The sequence below is a fragment of the Phasianus colchicus genome, chromosome 2 (assembly GCF_987193195.1).
Source record: "Phasianus colchicus chromosome 2, bPhaCol1.hap1.1, whole genome shotgun sequence".
Classification (NCBI taxonomy): domain Eukaryota; kingdom Metazoa; phylum Chordata; class Aves; order Galliformes; family Phasianidae; genus Phasianus; species Phasianus colchicus.
The window spans coordinates 22492118-22512050 of NC_143437.1; the positions used below are offsets into that span (position 1 = coordinate 22492118).

At 38.7% G+C, this 19933-nt stretch overlaps 1 protein-coding gene across 5 annotated transcripts in view; it reads right to left on the minus strand.

The window, feature by feature from the left end:
- The window catches only part of HHAT (hedgehog acyltransferase), a 188276-nt gene that overhangs the window by 116149 nt on the left and 52194 nt on the right, over nt 1-19933 (minus strand). For all 5 annotated transcript variants that reach the window (XM_090135107.1, XM_090135110.1, XM_090135109.1 and 2 more), the window contains 2 exons: nt 16400-16571; nt 4692-4842 (listed from right to left, as the gene is read on the minus strand). In XM_090135107.1, the coding sequence (XP_089991233.1) occupies nt 4692-4842; nt 16400-16571 (323 nt within the window). The remainder of the gene's footprint in view (nt 1-4691; nt 4843-16399; nt 16572-19933) is intronic.

Sequence of the window (19933 nt, forward strand, 5' to 3'; positions counted from 1 at the left end):
CCACGAGGTTGCGAATGTCCCTCCCTGGAAGCACTCAAGGCCAGGCTAAATACAATTTGAGCAACCTGGTCTAGAGAGAGGTGTCTCTAAAGCAGGGGGGCTGGAACTAGGTTATCTTAAAGTCCATTCCAACTCAAACCATCCAATGACTCTTCCATGTTTCAGAGACCACCTCTGAAAATATAGAATAAGGAAAAGATGGCATTTCTGCTTAAAAGTCAAAAGGCATGACATTAGCATATATATATATATATATTTTAAAGAAAGCTTGGGAGAAGTTAAAAGATTAAAATACACATTTTTGTTTTACTGGATTGTCTCTGAAACACACTGGATAACATTTTCTTTCAAAACCAAAGGAAATAGACCAGGAATGACAACCCTAACCTCCTGAGAAAAAGCAAATATGCATAAGCCTGTCTTTCTTTTTCTTGTCTCTCAGTGCCAGCTGCTGGGTTAGTCCCTTTATGGAACAGAGAGCTTTCAAATAATAGCTGTCCGGAATTATAGGGTAGATACAAAGCAAATCACATCAAAATACCCGATCCTCTTGACACTGACCACCGTAGCATTTGTAGTGCTTACTTTCAGATAAGACTCTTGGGAACGTGCAGATTTTAAGGTGGATGGGCATAGGAGAAGAGGAGGAGTCATGTTTCTGCAAACCTGGTATCAGACTCTAACCTGAGATGAGATATTTATGCCATGCTACTCCCACGACATGTCAAAACGTATCAGATCAATGTCCAAAATCTTTGGAGAAAAGCACTTAAAGCACTCAGTAACGTAGTATGGAAACACAGAAATGGTAGCCTCCTTTCCCCCCCACACCAGGAATGGCATTTGTGCCAAACACCATCGTAAACTATGAACTAACAAGTTTCATTGTGGAACACCTTGCCAAAACTGTTCATCAGTAAGTGAGATTTAACGTGGGACTTATTAGGTACTATTTTTCTCTAGTTTCCACATCTTAACTTCCCCGCTAAGATATTTTTCCACATTAAATCAATTTGCAACTTTCAGCCATACTCTAACTAGCACATCTTTCCCCAGTTGCACTACACTATTGATTCCCAGCCTGAGAAGTTGCGTAGCAATTCTTTAAAAGCACTCATAAGCTTCTAGCAATAGTTCCTTTCCCATGCTTTGCTAATTTGCTTTTACCTCTGCTAACAACAAGAAATTTTTATCTTATTTGTGACCTATACAAGATAAAGCAGACATTAAAAATTGACAACTATAGTCAAACTTTTGAATGGTAGTAAGTTTGTTATACTTTTTTTTTTTTTTTTTTTTTAACTCTGCAACTGCACGTTTGCTGAGATTATGGTATACTGATAAACTGAAACCATAGCAACACGTTCAGTATTTATATTAACCATGAAGCAACAAGAAAGATAACTAATTTATTTCTTTTTATTCAGGAGATTGTCTTGATTAAAGAAAACATAGATTATTCGGAATCTACTATAAAACAGAATTTCTTTTTAATTAGAGCCCTTTATTTCTAAGTTTGGAATAATGGACACAATTTAGTTAAGCATTTAATGTCATAAAGGAGGATGCAGAACACCTGATTTGTTTTTTTTTTTAATAACTGCTTTGCTCCAGAGAAATTTCAGACAACAAAGCCTGACATTTTTCTTCCTTCCTCATTGAGAGCTCTCCTACCTGCTGCATTCCATAGTGAATAACGACAGCGTGTACTGATTTTAAGTTGCACTGATCTGGATTTGTCACATCCAAGTCTTTTGTTGGCATGCTCCAAGGACACAAGGTGGTGGAAGTCTGTTCGGTGGCATATTTGCCCTCCTTACATTGTGGCATTCATGTTGTCTTTCTTTTCAGGCTACCTTGTTTCCTTTGTAACATGCACTGTTTATAACTTAAAGATATTAAAATAGCAATGCAGAGTCTTCTAAGACCTATTATAATAGCCTGAGAGTTGCTGACAGTGGATGTCACTGAGAAGGACAACAGCAAGTCAAGCAACCACAAGGGCTTCCTCTGAGCAGTACTGCAGATGTTAGTCAACAGGTGACAGTGCACTCCCTTATGTTGCCTGGCTTGTCCCATTCCCCAGTCTGGCTCTAACAATCTCAAGCAATACTAGGCTATCATTTTAATAACAGAGAAACTTAAAATTAGGCATGATGTTATTAACATTTATATTTGAGCTAGTCTAGGAATACTAATTTTAAAAACTACGAATCTCCAAAGTTCAGCAACCAGTATTTAGTACTTCAAGGAAACAGCTCGCTGCTCATGAGACCTCACAACAAGCTCTTTTCTTTCATCATCAATTTTTCATAGCTTTTATGGAAATCTCATCACTTCAGTACTTTGTCTATATTAGTCTTTCAGACATCCACCTAGTAGAGATTAAAAAAAAAAAGCTATTTCCACTTCTAACAATGATGTTCCTATACAGCATAACAGAGCATACAAAGTCTGCTAGCCTCTGTGTAGTAGAGATTCATGAGTTTTACTGCAAAGGCATAACAGCATCATAATTCTGGGATCTGTAGGGCAAGCTATGTGAGAATTTTTTAGATAAGTAAGAATGACCCATAATTCACTAGCAGCCACAGGAAATTCTACTGCCTATACAGCTTTGAAAGTAAGAAATCAAATCAACTGTACATTTCAACCTACAAAGCTAGCAAACAAATCCCATCTGCAGAATGTTTGTATTATTTCTGGTAGTGAATGTTTGTTACATGTATGAACAAAAACTCTGAGCAAATGAGAAATATCAGCTGTTCATTTTTCCTTCCGCAAAGAGATAAGTAATTAAACTTTACCTACTTTGATACTTTTCAGTTTTATTCTAAGAAAAATTTTATGAATATTTTATAAAAGAACAGCAGATGTTTTTGATGTGATACAACACACCCATCTTTGAAGCACCAGAATACTTCTTGCATTGCCTGTTACAATTATCTGACAAAGCAGTGTAATTATTTCTGCTGAAGATGAGTTTCATTTGACACCTCTAAGGCAATGCCCCAGAATCCTGGACGTAACAACAAGGAGAGTAGTGAAAAAATACTGTTGTTTGAAACCCTGCTTGTAAGGGTCATGAGATAAAGCTCTCAGGAGACTGGCCGGTAAAAAACACACATTTCTAAAATTAATTCTGTAGGTCAGAAGTTCAGTTCAAACTCTTTCTGGAAGACTATTTAAACCTAGGAGTTTACCAGTCACAAGTCACTCTTCAACAGCTCATCCACTTTATCCATCCTATTTAAGCTGCATTTCTTATCTGAATACAAAATAGTAACAGTTTCAAACCATTACAAACCACAAAGTTTTCCTAGTTTCAAACAACTAGCTTCAAACAGGAAACAAAATGATAATTTCATCCAATAAAGCCCAGATAATAATAGGCCCACTGTTACCGTGATTAAAATGAAAAATGTTTGTTCATACCACAAACCAGTTGGACGCCAAAACAGACAAGCCCCATTGTGCTAGGCTCTATGCTAACAGAATGAAAGAGAGAAGTGTGCATACTAAAAAGCCAAACAATGTTTCTGGAGGTCTGGGGCATGGGAAGAACTTGTAGGGGGAGAGGGAACAGAGGGAAGAGGAGGAAAGAAAGTGCATCAACTATTACACATAGCCTAAACACCAAGAAGAGTTCACCTGGGAGATACTTTTCAGGGAAAAAAACATAGAATGGCTTATGTTGGAGAGGACCAAAAGATCATCCAGTTCCACCCCCCTGCCAGGGACAGGGCTGCCCAGGGCCCCATCCAATCTGGCCTCTAGAGATGGGGCACCACAGCTTCTCTGGGCAGCTGTGCCACCCTCTGAATAAAAAGTTTCTTCCTACCAGCTAATCCAAACCTCCCCTTTCAGTTGGAAGCCATTCCCCTTGTCCTATCACTATCAGACCACATAAAAAGTCAGTCCCCTCCTGCTTGTAAGCTCCCCTCAAGTACAGGAAGGCCACAATGAGGTCTCTCCCACAGTCTTCTCAGGCTGAACGAACCCAGCTCCCTTACTCTGCCATCATAGGAGAGGTGCTCCAGCCCTCTGGACCCACTCCAACAGCCCTACGCTCTTCCTATACTAAGGGCCTCAGTTTTGCTCAGTGAAAGTGATTTAAAGCAACACTAACATTTAAAGCTTGCTTTTTTTGTGAAATATTATGCAGAAACACTTGAAAAACAAAGTAGATCCATATTTTCATAAATAAGGAATTACCATTCCTTCATATTATTTTCAATGTATTGAAGATTCTCTATCGCATGACCCTACATATTAAAATATTATATCCAGAACTTCCCTCATAATATAACTAACTGGGATTTCTTTTCCTTCTCTGGATAAAAATCCAGCTGAAACGTGGGTTTTGGATCAAGACTGAAAAAGTCTTATTTAATAGACACCTGGAAAAAGCAAGTGCTATGCTAGTGACACTAAGTGGTTCCAGTCTAACCATTAAAAGAATACATACAGAGAAGGGTTGCTTTCCTCTTTCTTCGCAGTGCGATTAAAGTAACCATCAAAATTAAGTTCAGTTAGAAATGAAAAAGATAAATCATAAGAAGAGAAAAAGCACGCAAGAGTGCAAGAAAGGATATCTGCAGCCATGGAAGCGCGCGCACACACACGCGCGTTCTTACATATTGACAGTAATAAATCACTAAGAAAATTTCTAAATAGTAATAGTGACTAACCTCCACATTTTAGTAAAACTGTGCATCAGGCTCACGCAGCGAGGAAGGGCTGGAGGTCTGAGTCCATCCATCCGGAGAAGAAGGGCAGCAATACCGTACAGAACGAGGTACTTCACGTAAAAAAATAATACTTGAGCTAAAGCAACACCACCTAAAAAACAAAACCACCACACCAAACTCACGTCTTAAACAACTCTTGTCATATTTTTAAAACCTGCAGATACTGATAATTTCCAAATAGCCATTAATTATTCAAAAACCTAAAGCAAGCACAATTCCTCGTTTTGTAACACATGCAGGACATGGAAGCACATGCAGTTATGACTTTAGGCACACAGAGAATAGTACTATTATTCCAATACAAAGGCATAAGTACACACCTGTAATTCCACTTTCAAGATCTCACTGGACTGTGAGCATTGACAGCTACAAAAAAACAAATACTGGCACTATGCAAAAAATCAGAACTTACTGATACAAATGACAAACATTTACCACAGCAGCAATGAATTTTCACCTTTGCCAAAATAAGTAAACACTGGAGGTGTACAGCATCATCACATAAACTCTTCACAGAGCTATGAACAATGGCTACCACAGCAGCTCCGCTCAAGAGCTCTGCAAATATCCGATGGCATCAGTGTCTAAACTTCTGGCTTGCCTGAGCTGCATTAACTGAAGAGGTATCACCTAGGACTGCATCTATGAAGGTTACTCCAAAAGTAATGCCTCCTAATCATTTTTGTGGATGCTCCATCCCCGGAGGCATTAAAAGCCAGGCTGGATGTGGCTCTGGGCAGCCTGGTCTGGCAGTTGGTGACCCTGCACATAGCAGGGGGTTGAAACTACATGAGCATTGTGGTCTTTTCAACCCAGGCCATTCTATGATTTTCATGGAAACCACAACTGATACAAAAAACGCAATAACACCATTTAATAGAGCAAATTCTCAGCCACAAAACACTCTTTTTCAACGCAGTCACCACCATTAGCTATGCATTTTCACCAGCCATGAAAAGAGCCTACATGCTGTGTTCATAACAATCTCCACCAGTGGAGGTGACCCACTGTCACTGTTGCCACCAATGAAATGCACCACCAACCATCTCAGTGCTCACATTCATTGTTTGGTCTCCATAAGCATTCAACAAGCAGTGATGAACATCAGGGGGTACCATTTTTTCCCACATGGAGGAATTCAATGACACACCATTGCTTCATACGCACTTCAACATCAGATGCCATTCTGTCAGACTACCTTTCTGCTGTCATCTGTCATACAGCAACAATATATAACAGAACATGGGTGGGAATACTTCCAAACTGCTTTCAGCCCAAATGGGGTGAATGATTCACCAATGTCCTGTTAGTACTGAGTGATGGTGGCATGCCTGGGGCAGAGTCACTGCCATGATGAAGCAGCAGCAGGGCACAGCCCACAGATTGTGCATGGTAGCATCGAGGGGACATGCAGAATTCCAACTAAAACCAGTCCGAAGTGAAATTTTAGTGGTGTACTGGTTCACAGCCCAACCCCAGGACACAGCAGTCTCACACAGGTGAGATGAAAATCAGACTAGCTATGCTTAGAGAGTTATTACTTCTGTGAATCACAGTCTTAGAATAGAAAATTGAGGATTGGCAGTAACAAATTCAGGCACCCTGAAACTGCCAACTGCCAGTCTTGACAGCTCATAATTTCATGCTGAGTCTCACAATACTTGGCCGGTTACTTCAGAAGTGTAAAAGGTTGTAACAGTGATGAGAGTTCCGATTGTCAATAAAAAAAATTTAAAAAGTTGCAATAAGATTCACAATAGTAGAGCAAAACTTTTTTTTTTTTTTTTTAAGATTGTAAATACAAGCAACCAGAAAACCCCCAAACCAAATAAAACCCAGCAACAGCTTTTTAAATATCAGAATTTGGTGGCAGTGTGGAACACAGGAGAAAAGATGACCTTTTAAACATCTCTGAATGCTCCCAGTTGTAAATGAAGGAAGATGGTTCACGTGAATATTCTAAATGTTATTTAGCTGAGTAAAATAGAATTTGAATAATAACTGTATAAAATAAAATACACTAAAAAGCAGAGGCCATCATCTTCACTGAAACCCATGAGGGTTTACTCTCCCAGAAGTTCCACTGACTCTCCTCTGATTGTTATTTGATGTTAAAAATCCAATCTCAAAGGATGGAAAATGAAAATAATTTGTAAGAGTAATAACAATGGCATTTTCTAGTTTTTATCTCCTACCATTCCAGTAATCTACCTTCTCTCACTGATATCAACAACCTTGTGACTCAGAATACTTTAGATATTTAATATAATTTCAAAGTCTTCCAGCACACTTTCCTTAAAGACTAAACTTTCTGACTCCAGATAGTCTGAGTCTATATGAACACTTAAATCATCTGCCTTTTTTCCCCCTTAAGTCAAAGCATCCCTTTTGCATTCTGTTGACTAATGATTGTACTATGGATGATGACCAAAAGTTAAACACTGAAAATCTAATCTAGTATATAATAACCTAGGGTAAAATTCTGGCTCTAGTAATGTCAATTGCAGAACTCCTGCTGGCTTACACATGTCCAGCATTTTGTTGCTGCAATCTGCTATTTTTAGTTTTAATATTATCATCCACATGCATGATATAAGAAACAATTGTGCCATACAAGATATAAGCTGATAGCAGAAAAAAATGCCTAGACATGAAGCTTATGGCATTTTCTTTCAGGGAAGTAGTCATCTAATATTCAATAACATTCTTTCCCAGAAGAAAATAAACAATCCTAAGAACTATTTGGATAGTAGCCAGTCAGCTACACATTAGATTACCACTAAATCATTTATACTGCTCACTTTCTGGTTTAATTCCTATCTCATCCAATTTCTCATTTCTTTTATGGCAAATTTCATTGGAGAGCTGAATGTTGACACCCACACAAACTGATTATAAAGATTACAGTTGTTTGTGGCTGGTAAAATTCAAAATCCTTTGGCTGTACATGACGGATAAAGATATAGTGATCCAGACTACCACCCTCCTGAGATTCAAAACAATCAATACATTTTTAAATACAATGATGGAACATTCCAAATTTTCACATATGAAGTTGTAAGTCACAGGGAAAAAAGCATTTTCACTTTAAGAAATATTAGTCTTATTAGTTGTGACTACTGGTAATCGTCCGACAGCTCAGTAGCACTGGCACCTTACAAAAGCATGGGCATCACATCACTGACATCACCTGGCACACTGGCTGCTGCGTGTGGCAATTCTAATGCTCCCAAGATCAATGATGTAAAGATCCCTGTCAATATGTGAACGAAATTCATGCTGGACTTCAACTCATCCCAGCTGTGTGAGTTCTGGGCCACACACCGAAAATCTGGGGGCAAGATTCACAGCTGTGCAACAGCTGGTCTGCACTGGTAACTTGCACAGGCTTCAAACCTCTGCATACCTGAGATATTCCAGCTTCTTTGTATTCACACTATTCTAGCACAAAACAGCCAGAAGTACACAGCTTCATCTGATATAAAAACATGAAATTAAAAGAGATTCATAATCAATACGGAAATACTCAAATTCATTATCAGTACCACACTTTGTTCACTAATGTTCTATTTAAAGCTTAAAAGAAACTGCTAAAAGAACATTTAAAATTGGAAACAAAGCCTAGAAGCTATATCACCTATATATTAAAAACACTTAAGGGAAAAAATACTGCAAAAAGTACATCTTTTTCCTAAAATAAATGACCTTAAGGGGTTCACAGTCAAGTTTAAGTTTTGTGAGAAATAAAATGCATTAAGGGTTTTAAAATATTGATTTAAATTACCCATACAATCTCAGTTTCACGCACTTCAACAGTCAAGCCGCTCGAAATCTCAGATTAAATTAAGTATAAAGATTGATATTTTCAATTTCTCAACTTGCAATCCTTTTAACGTATCCTAAATTTTCCTTGACTTTAAAAACACATTTCTAAACCTTCAAAGTTCTAACTTCTTCAAATTTGCTCCAAAACTGCATTTCATAAATTTCAGAGCTTTTTCTTCAAGGATTATTAAAACATTCACAATTTTTCCTCCTCAAAACTTTGCCAAATAGTTTTTGAAATTATCAGATAGATCATTTCTGTAACTGACAGAAGACCTTTACCTAGGGATTAACAACAACTTTTCTGTCCATAACCCATCACCAAAGTACATTTATGGTCAAGAATTGTACCTTAGCTTGCGGTGTTATTGATGAGGCATGAGCATGAAAGCATGCATTCCCCTTTTTCACAGCAGTCTTGACCCTGCAGCATTAAGAATTGTAGATGCTTGTTTCTATCAATAACCGGAGCAGGTACAAGTAGAAAACATGTATTACAGTCAAACACGCAGCCATTTTGAATGGGTTACTGACACATGACAGAAGCCTGGTAAGAAACACGGCTCAGAACTTGTTGTCACATCACCAACTTCAAAATTCTGAGCTTCAAGGGCTCACTTACTCCTTTTCTCATATTTTACAAAAAATGAAAAAGTATATTACTCAGATCTCCTCACACATGAGAAGCTCCATGAAAGAATATGGATCTGCACTGTAGCAAACCGGCCACATATATATACAGATACATGCATCTCCCTGTATATATACAGTCAATATCCCAGTCAATAAGAGTAGGGTTAACTGCCAATATTATTTGACATTTTAACCTTCCTGAAAGCTTATCTAGCATTTTCACTCACTACTTTAAAACAGTGAGCTATCCAATGTTTTAGAGAACATTATTAAGATTTCTGACACGTGCTTACATATCACTTTCCAAAGCAGACACCAAGATGCCAAATATTTTAATCAGATTCTCCTTATTATCATACATGATGAAAAAAATCTCAGATTACTCCGTTAGTATTTCATTACCACTTAGATGGATGCAGAGATATCCTAATTTCAATCACAAAACACTCAGTGGTTCTCAAGAATGAACCAAGGAACTGATTTTCTGTGTATGGGCTTATTAGAAAGAGAATCATAACATATCTGGCTTACACAGACTAATCTGTAGGTCTTGCTGTTTCAAAGAGGAACTTGCATAATATTTTTCTTTTAGGAAATCAAAACAGGGAATTCACCAATTACAAATTCAATCAGGCAGCTCCACCCTTGAATAGACCATATCATTCTAGATTATTTTTATATAAGCAGCATTTCAGTCAAAGGCAGAATATGCTTTCAGCACACCAGAAGCTAGTTAATAACAGTTAACCAACACAGTAAATTGTGCATGCTTCACCAGAAAGAACAAGTCACATATGCTTAAGAACAACACATTAAGTGCATGGAACACTCATCACACATGCACAAATCTGATGTACACCTCTACATCAAAGAATCACCTCTGACACAAAATATACATATATACAAATTCCTGGTCAAATATATTTTCATAATCACAACCTTTACTAACGTTCTAGATTAACCCTATGTGACAACCATCACACACACTTTCAAGTAGAACTCTGGCTTTCATCATTGCAAGTGATCTTGCAAAAAAAAAAATACAAGTTCTGATCAGATGAGCAGAGTAAAAGGTGCTGAACAAGAAAATTAACATAAAACCTCAAAAAGAAAATACTGTGTTTTTTAACCTCTAAATATTCTGAATCAGATTTAAATACACAAATTACCAAATCTATTCTAGACTGTATGCAACAGCAGAATATCCCATCAGAATGGATTTTAGCATTAACGTTCTATGTAACAGCAAAGAAAAGAAGCCACTGATTTCTATTTAAGATCTTGTTGAGCTACCAGTTATTACACAAATTAGCAAATTAGTCATTCAGCTACAGAAGCCTGAAGAATATGAAATGGAAGGGATTGCCAATCTATCTGCCTTTTATTTCATTTTACATTCTTTCTTCTCCCCGACTTCATTAAAGGCCATGGCCACACATTAGTCAGTAGACTAGATGGATCTCTGGTCTGCTTCAGTGTAGTAGCTTCAATCTTCCTTTTACTATGCAAAACACGAAAGAAGCAAATTAAATCCAATCAACTTTAAAATCTGAAAATAATGAATTATCATGGTTTCCATTTTCATGCCACATGGGTCTTCCTGCTATGTCATTACTTCTGAAAGTACTCAACCTTTTCAGATAATCTGACCAATACTGCCAGAATGAAATGCAGAACAGAGACAAAATCATGGAATTAATATTCTTTGTCCATTGTACTTTTCATATAGAATCACATAATATCCAAAGCTGGGAGGGACCCACAGGAGTCACTGAATTAAATCCTGGCTCCACATAGCAAGCCAGGGGAGAGTTGCAAGGCACTCCAGGAGCACCCTTTGACACTAAAATGCCAGGTGCTCAGTTCATGGGGGATATAGAAGCCAACCTGAAAAAACCTGTATCTGAAGTTACCCCCTAGAGTTAACATTTGGATACCTAAAGGCACATCTAACCAAAGCAAGCTCTTACCTTCTCCCCCACAAAGGGAACTGACATCTTTGGAAGTTATTCTTGCTACCAAACACTGGCCATTGGTGAAACAGAATATGATAATATATTCAGCATGAAAGTACGCTTTATTCAAATAAATACAAAGCAGTTTTTTTGTTAATGCATATGGCATTTCTCCTCCAGTATCTGAAGTAGCAGCCTGTGAAGAGCTGCAAGTCAGTAACCTGAAAACATCTCAGTCAGTCTGGACATGAGCAGTATTCTGAAAGGCCATATCAAAAACAATAACAGAGAATTGTTTTTACCATCTCTGACACTGCTCTCTTCTCGCTGTTCTGCTGCATTGAAAATAATCAGAGGCAACTCCATCTGTTTTGATATCAAAGACTGAACTGAATTCTTCCTACATTATGACCAACACAGCCCATGCATCACTGTGATATAAACAAACAAGTAAAAAGTAGCATATGGAAAACATGAAAGGAAATAAAATTTAAATAGCAGGAATAAGTGATAAAAGAAATACTGACATCTATGTGCCATATGGGAGGTGCAGTACTGAGCAAAGGACATAGCCTGGAAAGATAGATCCCCAATAGCTTTCTGTTCTACTTGTAGTCAGTGGAAAAGATATATGCAACCTCAAGCCACTTTTTTTTTTTTTTTTTTAAAGCATTGCTGACAAATCCAGCAAGAAAAAAATTCAAGATGGAAAAAACTGAATTATAAAACAATAGATTTTATACTGTCTGGTGGAAGAACATAAATAATGACATCCATGGTATGGTAACATCTCAGAAAGACACGTCACATTCTTTTCTAAGGGAAATGCTTCATCCACCCAGTAAATTAGACTGATCATAATCTCTTCAATTCCTGGAAAACTTGCAGTACAAACTGTCTTAGCAGCTCTCTCTAAATGCATTAGGGACAGGAAAGTGAATGGGAACAACATATTTATCAAGGTGCCTGACCAACAGTACTCTATTCAGTATGAACCAACTGGTGCTTTAGACATAGAGGAAGGAGCATGGATGTTGTGTATCTTGACTTCAGTGAGAACTTCCACACATTCTCCTACAGCTTCCCTATCACCAAAGAGGTGAGATATAATTTGGATAAGTGGATAAATAGAGAAGAAAATTTGGTTGGGACTACCAGGCTTAAAGCATAGCAACAATCAGTGGTGAAAAGTACAGTTGGCAGCCAGTAACTGGCAGCATCCCTCAGACACCACATTGAGACCACTAACCCCCAGAATCTTCATTAGCAACCCAGATGGCATGACAGAGAACACCTTCAGCAAGTTTGCAAAACTGCAGCAGCAAGCAATACAATAAAGGGAAGGCCTGTTCAGAGGGATTTTGAAGGTGGGAAGTCCAGAGAAGTGATCCTTTCAGTAGCCCTAAACTAGTAATATTAGGCCACTTTCTGAAAACACCACCTTAGTCTCCCTGCTGTCTCATGGTAATTAATTTCACAAGCCATCTGTACACTGTGTGAATGCATTTCCTGCTTGGTGAGAGACTTTCTCAGTTCCAGAGACTCTTCATCCTCACAATAAGAAAAAGCAGAGTGAAATATATAAGGACCACCATATAAATAAGAAAAGATAGGTCCATACTAAGTAAAGAGACTGGAGAATGTGAAGAAAAAAAACCCAGAGGGTGAAGCAAGGCTGCAATACTCCCTGATCCTTTAAGATATTAAGTGTCACAAGGAATACGTAACCCAGCCGAGTGACTTGGGACAGAAGGTGGGTTCCTATGTAACAGAAAAAACTGTGTTGACTTTGACTTATTCACATTCAGAAGAATAGGAGAATACCCAGAACTACGTATTTGCAAATGAATCTGATGGAATGAGAATTTAATATCTCAGCAAAAGTACTTTTACAGTAGTGCAGGTACTGACCTGTAAACAGCATAGAGAAAAGAAGAATTCAAACATTTGACATAAGGAGATCTTTGGTTTAGCTGCAGGCATTAAAAACATACATGTAACTGTTTTGTATATTGTTGCTTTCAGAAACTTTTGTCTAACTCCTACCACACAGAACATTTCTCTTGCTGACTGTTAACATATTGCCCCCATATTAAATACATGTTTTTAAGTGTATATATGCATGAAGAAAATACACCCAGTTATACCTCCTGAGCTAACTTCACATGTCTTACCTTTTGTGTCTAAGTAAATTCATTAATACCGAAGGCTGACATTTTCAAACAAGCATTGTGACTCAGTCTGGTTTTATCTATTTGCAGTCTCACTTCACAAGAACACTGTTGTTTTATGCTTCTGTGAGGAGTATTCTGGCCATCATCAATGCCCTTAAGATCTCTTGAGCAAAATCACTTAGCACTGCTGTCTTTACCTGCACTGCTGGTGTTTAATGCTTCTAATTCAAAGATATCCCAGAAGAAAAGCTGGGGAGCAATTATAATTTCCCTAATTGGAGTTGATTACAAGACAGCATAACAGCCTTTCCCCTAAGTTTAGCATGCCACAAGGGGCAGCCATATATCATTTGATGGAAGTATATGTTTCATGCTGCTTTGAAGCCGCTGTGGGTTAAATGGGAAACAAAATGAAAAACAGCAGTGCAGAAGGCTAATATACCACACAGTTAATACTCTTGAGTCAACAAGAAGCTTCTTGGTCTCTTGACTCCATTATCTGATGTAATTGGTTTTAAGAACCCCAAATAAAAAGTAACGGATTTAGCTCTATACAAGAACTGGTGTAAAAGCATGCTAAGATCCATAAGGACCCAAGAGTCAATAGAAGAAAATATTACAGGTACCCTTACACATACTAGAGTCTCCCTAAATCAAGTCTCAGTGGTGGCTGCTCACTGACTTGTCTCTGTATAATCTGCCTCTGTATAATTACTGGGATGAAACTTGTAGAGAAAGCACTTTAAAGTGTGTAAGAATCACAGAGATCAACACAATGGAGTAGTGATACAGGAGGTGTAATGATAAAGGGACTAGCACAATACACAGGCATTACAAAGAAAAAGTGCACATCCATCTCTAAAGACCTAGGTTCACAGGGAAGCTCCACAAGGGAGGGAATCTCCAACCAGAGATCCTTCCCCAGTAGCAGTCAGTCCTTAAATGAGGCCTAAGAGAGGTGCAGCCAGGCTCCACCCCTTCTGGTTGCACAGACAAATTGCCTTCACCTGTGCTCCCAGGGCTGATGGGTCCTTTCCCCAGGTGCTCAATCACTGGTTCAGGCCACGACTTAACAGTTACCATACAAACTGTGATATATTTCTGCAGATAAATCTCACCACAATCTTTTCTGAATTACCAAATTTAAGCACCTGCGTTCAATATTAAGACAAAGCTTAACAAGAGTGGAGTTGCTCTCTGAACACACCTCTCCTAAAAGCAGGGTCTCCTAAGGGAACTTAATTCAAATGACTGCACCTTGTTCTGGTAGTTTTACAGTCCAAACTTGCTTTAAATCAGGCTTTTGTTGCCCAAAATAGCTTTAAAAGTATTTTCTTATCACCTTCTCAAAAAAACAGCCTAAATTCTTATAATCTAACACTCAACTCCATTAAACAAGTGTAGTAATTGGATAGGTCAAAACAATGGGAAAGGCATTACAATAAAGCTGTGATGACTGAAGAAGGACTGGCACAATAGAGAGGTACCGTAAAGTAAGAGAAGGTTGCTCACCTGTATCAGAAGATTCTAGATTCACAGGGGAAAGCTTCACCAAGGAAGGATCTCCAGAAAGAGACCCTTTCCCAGTCACAGTCAGCTCTTAAATGAGGTTTAAAAAGGGTGCAGCCAGGCTCCACCCCTTCTGATCACACAGTTGAATTGCCTTCACCTGTGCTCCCAGGGCTGACTCAGTCCTTGCCTCAGGTGATCAATCAGTGGTTCAGGCCATAATCCAACAGCTCCGTACAACAAGTACACCTCACTATTTTCTGGAAAGTAACCCTTATTGTCACTTAAATCAACAGTTAGAATCCTTCATAGGAGGCAGGAATCCGCCAATAACATCAAACCTAGAATATCTTGTCCATACATCTGTAGACTTTCCTGCCTTGTCAACTGGTCAGCATTTATCAGGTCCTGTATGCTCAGTAACACCACACAGCTTTTTTTTTTTTCCCCCACACATACAGACAATTCTGCAAACAAGCTAATTTAATTCAACTATAAATTCCTATTTGAAACAGGAGATGCAAACTCAGAATCCACTTTCTAAACAGTTAGTGAGTAGGGACACATGGAACAAAGCTGAGAAGCAAATAACTCGCTGCTCTGTCTGCCCTCTCCTTATTTATATATATAGTATATATGTACATACAAGATGTATGTTTATATGTATGTATGCACATACAGTGAGATAGCACACATTGCCCTCTACTGGCCAGAGCCTAGTATGCAGAGGTCTTCAACACAGCTCATAAGCAAACTTCAGTAAGTGCGTGACAGGGCTGTATTAGTATGTGATATTGATTCCTGATGCTTGCCAATATAGTAAGAGGCATCTCTTTCAACTCTAAAAATCAGGGATTTTTCAAAATCCATTTTTAAGGCTTGGGGTTTCTTGCTTCCATTCCTCCTACTTGGTGATATATGTAGGAGCACAAAGGAATTATACAAACCATGCATACAAGTGGCTTACAGGTTGCCTATTTCTATTTACATATCCATATGCAAACTATTACCATTTTATGTTACATGAGTTACATGTTACTTAAGAGTGCTCATTTCTGCCCTCACTTCACATTTTAAGCAAGCACCAGTAGACTGAGAGGTAGCAGAAAGGCCTCAAACATGGTTAAGACATCTAGAACTACTCTGGGCAACCTGCTCCAGTGCTACATCTCTCTCTGAGTAAAGTATTTCCTCCCAAAATCTAACCTAAATCTCCTTTGTTTTATTTTAAAACCATCCCCCCCCTTGCTCTATCACTATCAGCCCATAAAAAATTGGTCTCCCTTCTGTTTACAAGCTCCCTTTAAGTACTGGAAGGTTGCAGTGAGGCCTCCCCAGAGCCTTCTCATCTCCAGGCTCAACAAGTTCAGCTCCCTCAGCCTGTCTTCTCACATGTTATCATAATAGTCTGCATTAAAATAGTCTGTCATCTTCCTGACTGTGAACAGCTACAGCGTACTATTCATAAGAACTAATGGACATAAAATAGGCTAGTATTCTTGAAAGTGGGAACAAACGGATGATTTCTTCATTTTTTTTAAAATATACTCACCTAAGGCCCAGTATGACATAGCTTCCAAAGGCGAAGAAGTGCTGCAGATAGCATGGATATACATGAAGTGAATCATTAGCTCAGCCAAGCACCACCAAAAGAAAATACGAATTATGCCCATGGTTAAGATGCCAAGATTGGTCTTCAAACTGAAGGCTTCTTGTTTTCTCATCTAAATGAAGAAACCCAAAGAAGTTATATGACACACAACTGACTGTTTTACTCATCTCAATAACTTTTTTTTTTTTTTAATATAAAGATTTCATTTGCTATTCATTACTATTTAAGGGGAGGACATCTGTCTACACTATTTGAGAATTCCTGATACACTTTTTTTTGACATAGTCTGGTTTCTCCTTTCTCAAATTCACTAAGTAGAAATAAGCAAGTAGAAAACAGAGTGGTAAGCCAAGCAAAACAAGTCTCTCATCAACACCACAAGACTAGCTGCAGTACTTACAGATATTCAGTTCCATGCACATAGAAACATCTTCCGTTGCTCCAGATGATATTTCCATTCTCTCTGCATTGCAAAACTATCTGTGCAGTTGAACCACATGGGAATGCAATGGTATCTGGTAGTACAGTGCAATGTTAGGCACACTAAGATAGGGGGATCCAGACTACTTTTGCCTCACGCTTTACAGGTTCCATAAGGTCGCTGGACTGCTTTGCTAATCCATACTGCCCAGGACTTCAGATGTATAATCTTTGCATCTGCTTCCATTTGCATTTATTCCAAATGGACATTTTAAGTGGTTTGACCCCCACAGGCATCTCTCAGAATACACCATAATGCAAAAAGATGTCACACTCTCTTCCCTGCACTGTCCCTTCAGAGGTTACATCCCAGTCACCAGCTGCTGCCAAATAAGCGCCATGAGGCCTAAGGGCCATTACTCACAATGTCATCACTTTCAAGATGGCCTAAGGAAGCACTGCCTTGTTAACAGCCAATTTATTTCTGGAAAGTGGTCAGACTTGAGAGGAGTTTATTAAAAGCTGACTAACCATACAAACAAGTTCCTAAGTGTCTAATTCAGAAAAAAAAAAAACAAAATAGCTACCAGAAAGGAGCATACACTTATGCACATTTACAAGCATGGGAAACACAGCAACAAACACACAAAACATAGAACAATGAAAACTGTTCTTACTTTTTATTCCCCCCCTGCATGTCCTCTAAGGGCACTTGTATGAGGGCTGTTCACACAGAGGCACAAAACATGGAAAGAAAGAGCCATACTGGAGCAAAACAAAAGGCTTGGAAGAAGATATAAATTACACACTGCCTGCCTATTTGCACAAGAGGATTACAGGAAAACATGGAGCTTTCACTCTGTAATTGTTGGATTACTTTTTCCCCTCACAGATTCTGTGGAAGTTTCCCAATGTTATGGGAATTACTCAAAGAACACAAACAGAAAGCTGGTATCCTCAGCTTATTCCTGTTACATTGTTAAGTTTTCAGAGAAAACCCCTCCCCTTCAGATTCTTGTAAAAACCTCATAAAACTGAAATGCCTTGAATTGGCAATGCCACTGTACTTCCAGAATTATATGATTATGAATAACACATCTCATGCAGACAGAGTGCTTCGTTTCCTCAGGCATCACAATCCTGGTACACAAGCTCTCTGCAAGCCCAGAAGCAGCAACTCCATCTCCCAGAGTATTAGAAGAAGCACCTTTTTCAAACTATTCAAGCAGCCTACAAAGCAGGCAGGTCCAATCCCAACAACCAGTCATGAGAGTGCACCGTATCAAACAACATTTAGTCCTGTGAATAAATTAATCATTTTCAAATCCTACAGAACCAATAGGTTGCAGAAACAGCCAAATGCTATTAAACTCAACAGAATCAAGAAGAGACATACACTTCTTAATTCTGGTACTTCACTGATAGCTGTAGATCATGAAATAAAAGCTTAAAGATACTACAGTTGTGAAGGAGAGTAGGATTTTCCAGGCAGTAATCCTACCTAACACAGAAAAGATAACAGCTTGCTCTTAAAAATATCTCAAACTTCTGCCAGCTGCATTGGATTCATTACCTGAGAGCAGTTCTTCATTTTCTCCTGTAGCATTGTCAAGGTCAGTGAGGCCAATGAGATGTACTGAGCAAATGCCAGTTAGGTGCAAGGTAAAAATGAGACAAGACAAGGTTCACAGCTGACAGGCTCCTCAAGATGCACCATCAGATTCTTACATCACTAACTGTAGTAAACAAATTCTATACTATTTTATTACCCCTTTTTTCTGCAGTGAAAGAGAATTTGATCAAGTAACTTAGTGGAAAGATTGCCTATAACATTTTTTTTAACATGTCACTGAATGTATACTAAGTTTCATTCTTCAGTTTTTAACCAGACACCAAAAATATACATAAACAAGCAACCCACTCACCCACACACACAACATCCTCCCTAGAATTCCAGTCATCTTATCTGCACAATATACCTAACATGCAGTTGGCTCTGATCACTTGGAAGTGAACAAACACACTAATTGTGTAGCTGAATTTGTACTAAATACACGACATTTTGGAGCCAACCATTAAATCACAGGCATTTGCACAATACACCTTAAAACTCTCAACTAAAACTACTATGCTCTATTTCTACTCAGGCCATCAGTGAAATACAACAACTTCTCATTCCTGCCTGGCAACGGATGCAAATTACCAGCATTATTGATCTCTTTCATTCATGTAACAGCTTCTCCGCTTCCTTTTTCAATAAGTCTACTTTCCAGCATGCTGAGCAGAAACCCTCTTCTCAGTCTCAGCCTCAGTTAAGTGCTTCTACAGTTCCCAATCTCCTGTTCTGATATCTGCAATAAACACACTTCTGGTATTGTGCACTTTGAACAAACTGCTGAGATCTGCTAACTTCAGAATCTGTCTCTAACCTCAGATATCAAGGTGACGACATGACTCTTCTCAGGTAAGACCTCTGAAAATGCACTGCAGCGAACACCAAGAAACAAGTTACATTTTTTCCAGTATGTTCCATCTTCATCAAGGCTTTAACAAAACAAGGTCTCCGTATATTTAAATGAGAACGTAACATAGATACAGGCATTCCATTCCCCATGTTCAATTTTCCCTTCCCACTGTCTCAAACCAAGAATATACACAGGCTTTTCACAGGTCTGTACTGAGCCAGGTGAACTAAGATCCATTTCAAGACCCTATGCACAACTTTTCCCAAGCTGCCCTCTACTCAGAATCCTGTATACGTCTTCTGAAACATTCCTTGAAAAAAGTTATTTCTCTGCTAGCAGTATAGGAACATAGGTGGAATTTAATCACAGAATCACAGAATCACAGAATCGTAGGGGTTGGAAGGGACCTCCAGAGATCATTGAGTCCAACCCCCCTGCCAAAGCAGGATCCCTACACCAGGTCGCACAGGTAGGCGTCCAGGCAGGTCTTTAATATCTCCAGAGAAGGAGACTCCACAACCTCCCTGGGCAGCCTGTTCCAGTGCTCCGTCACCCTCACCGTAAAGAAGTTCTTGCGCACACTGGTGCG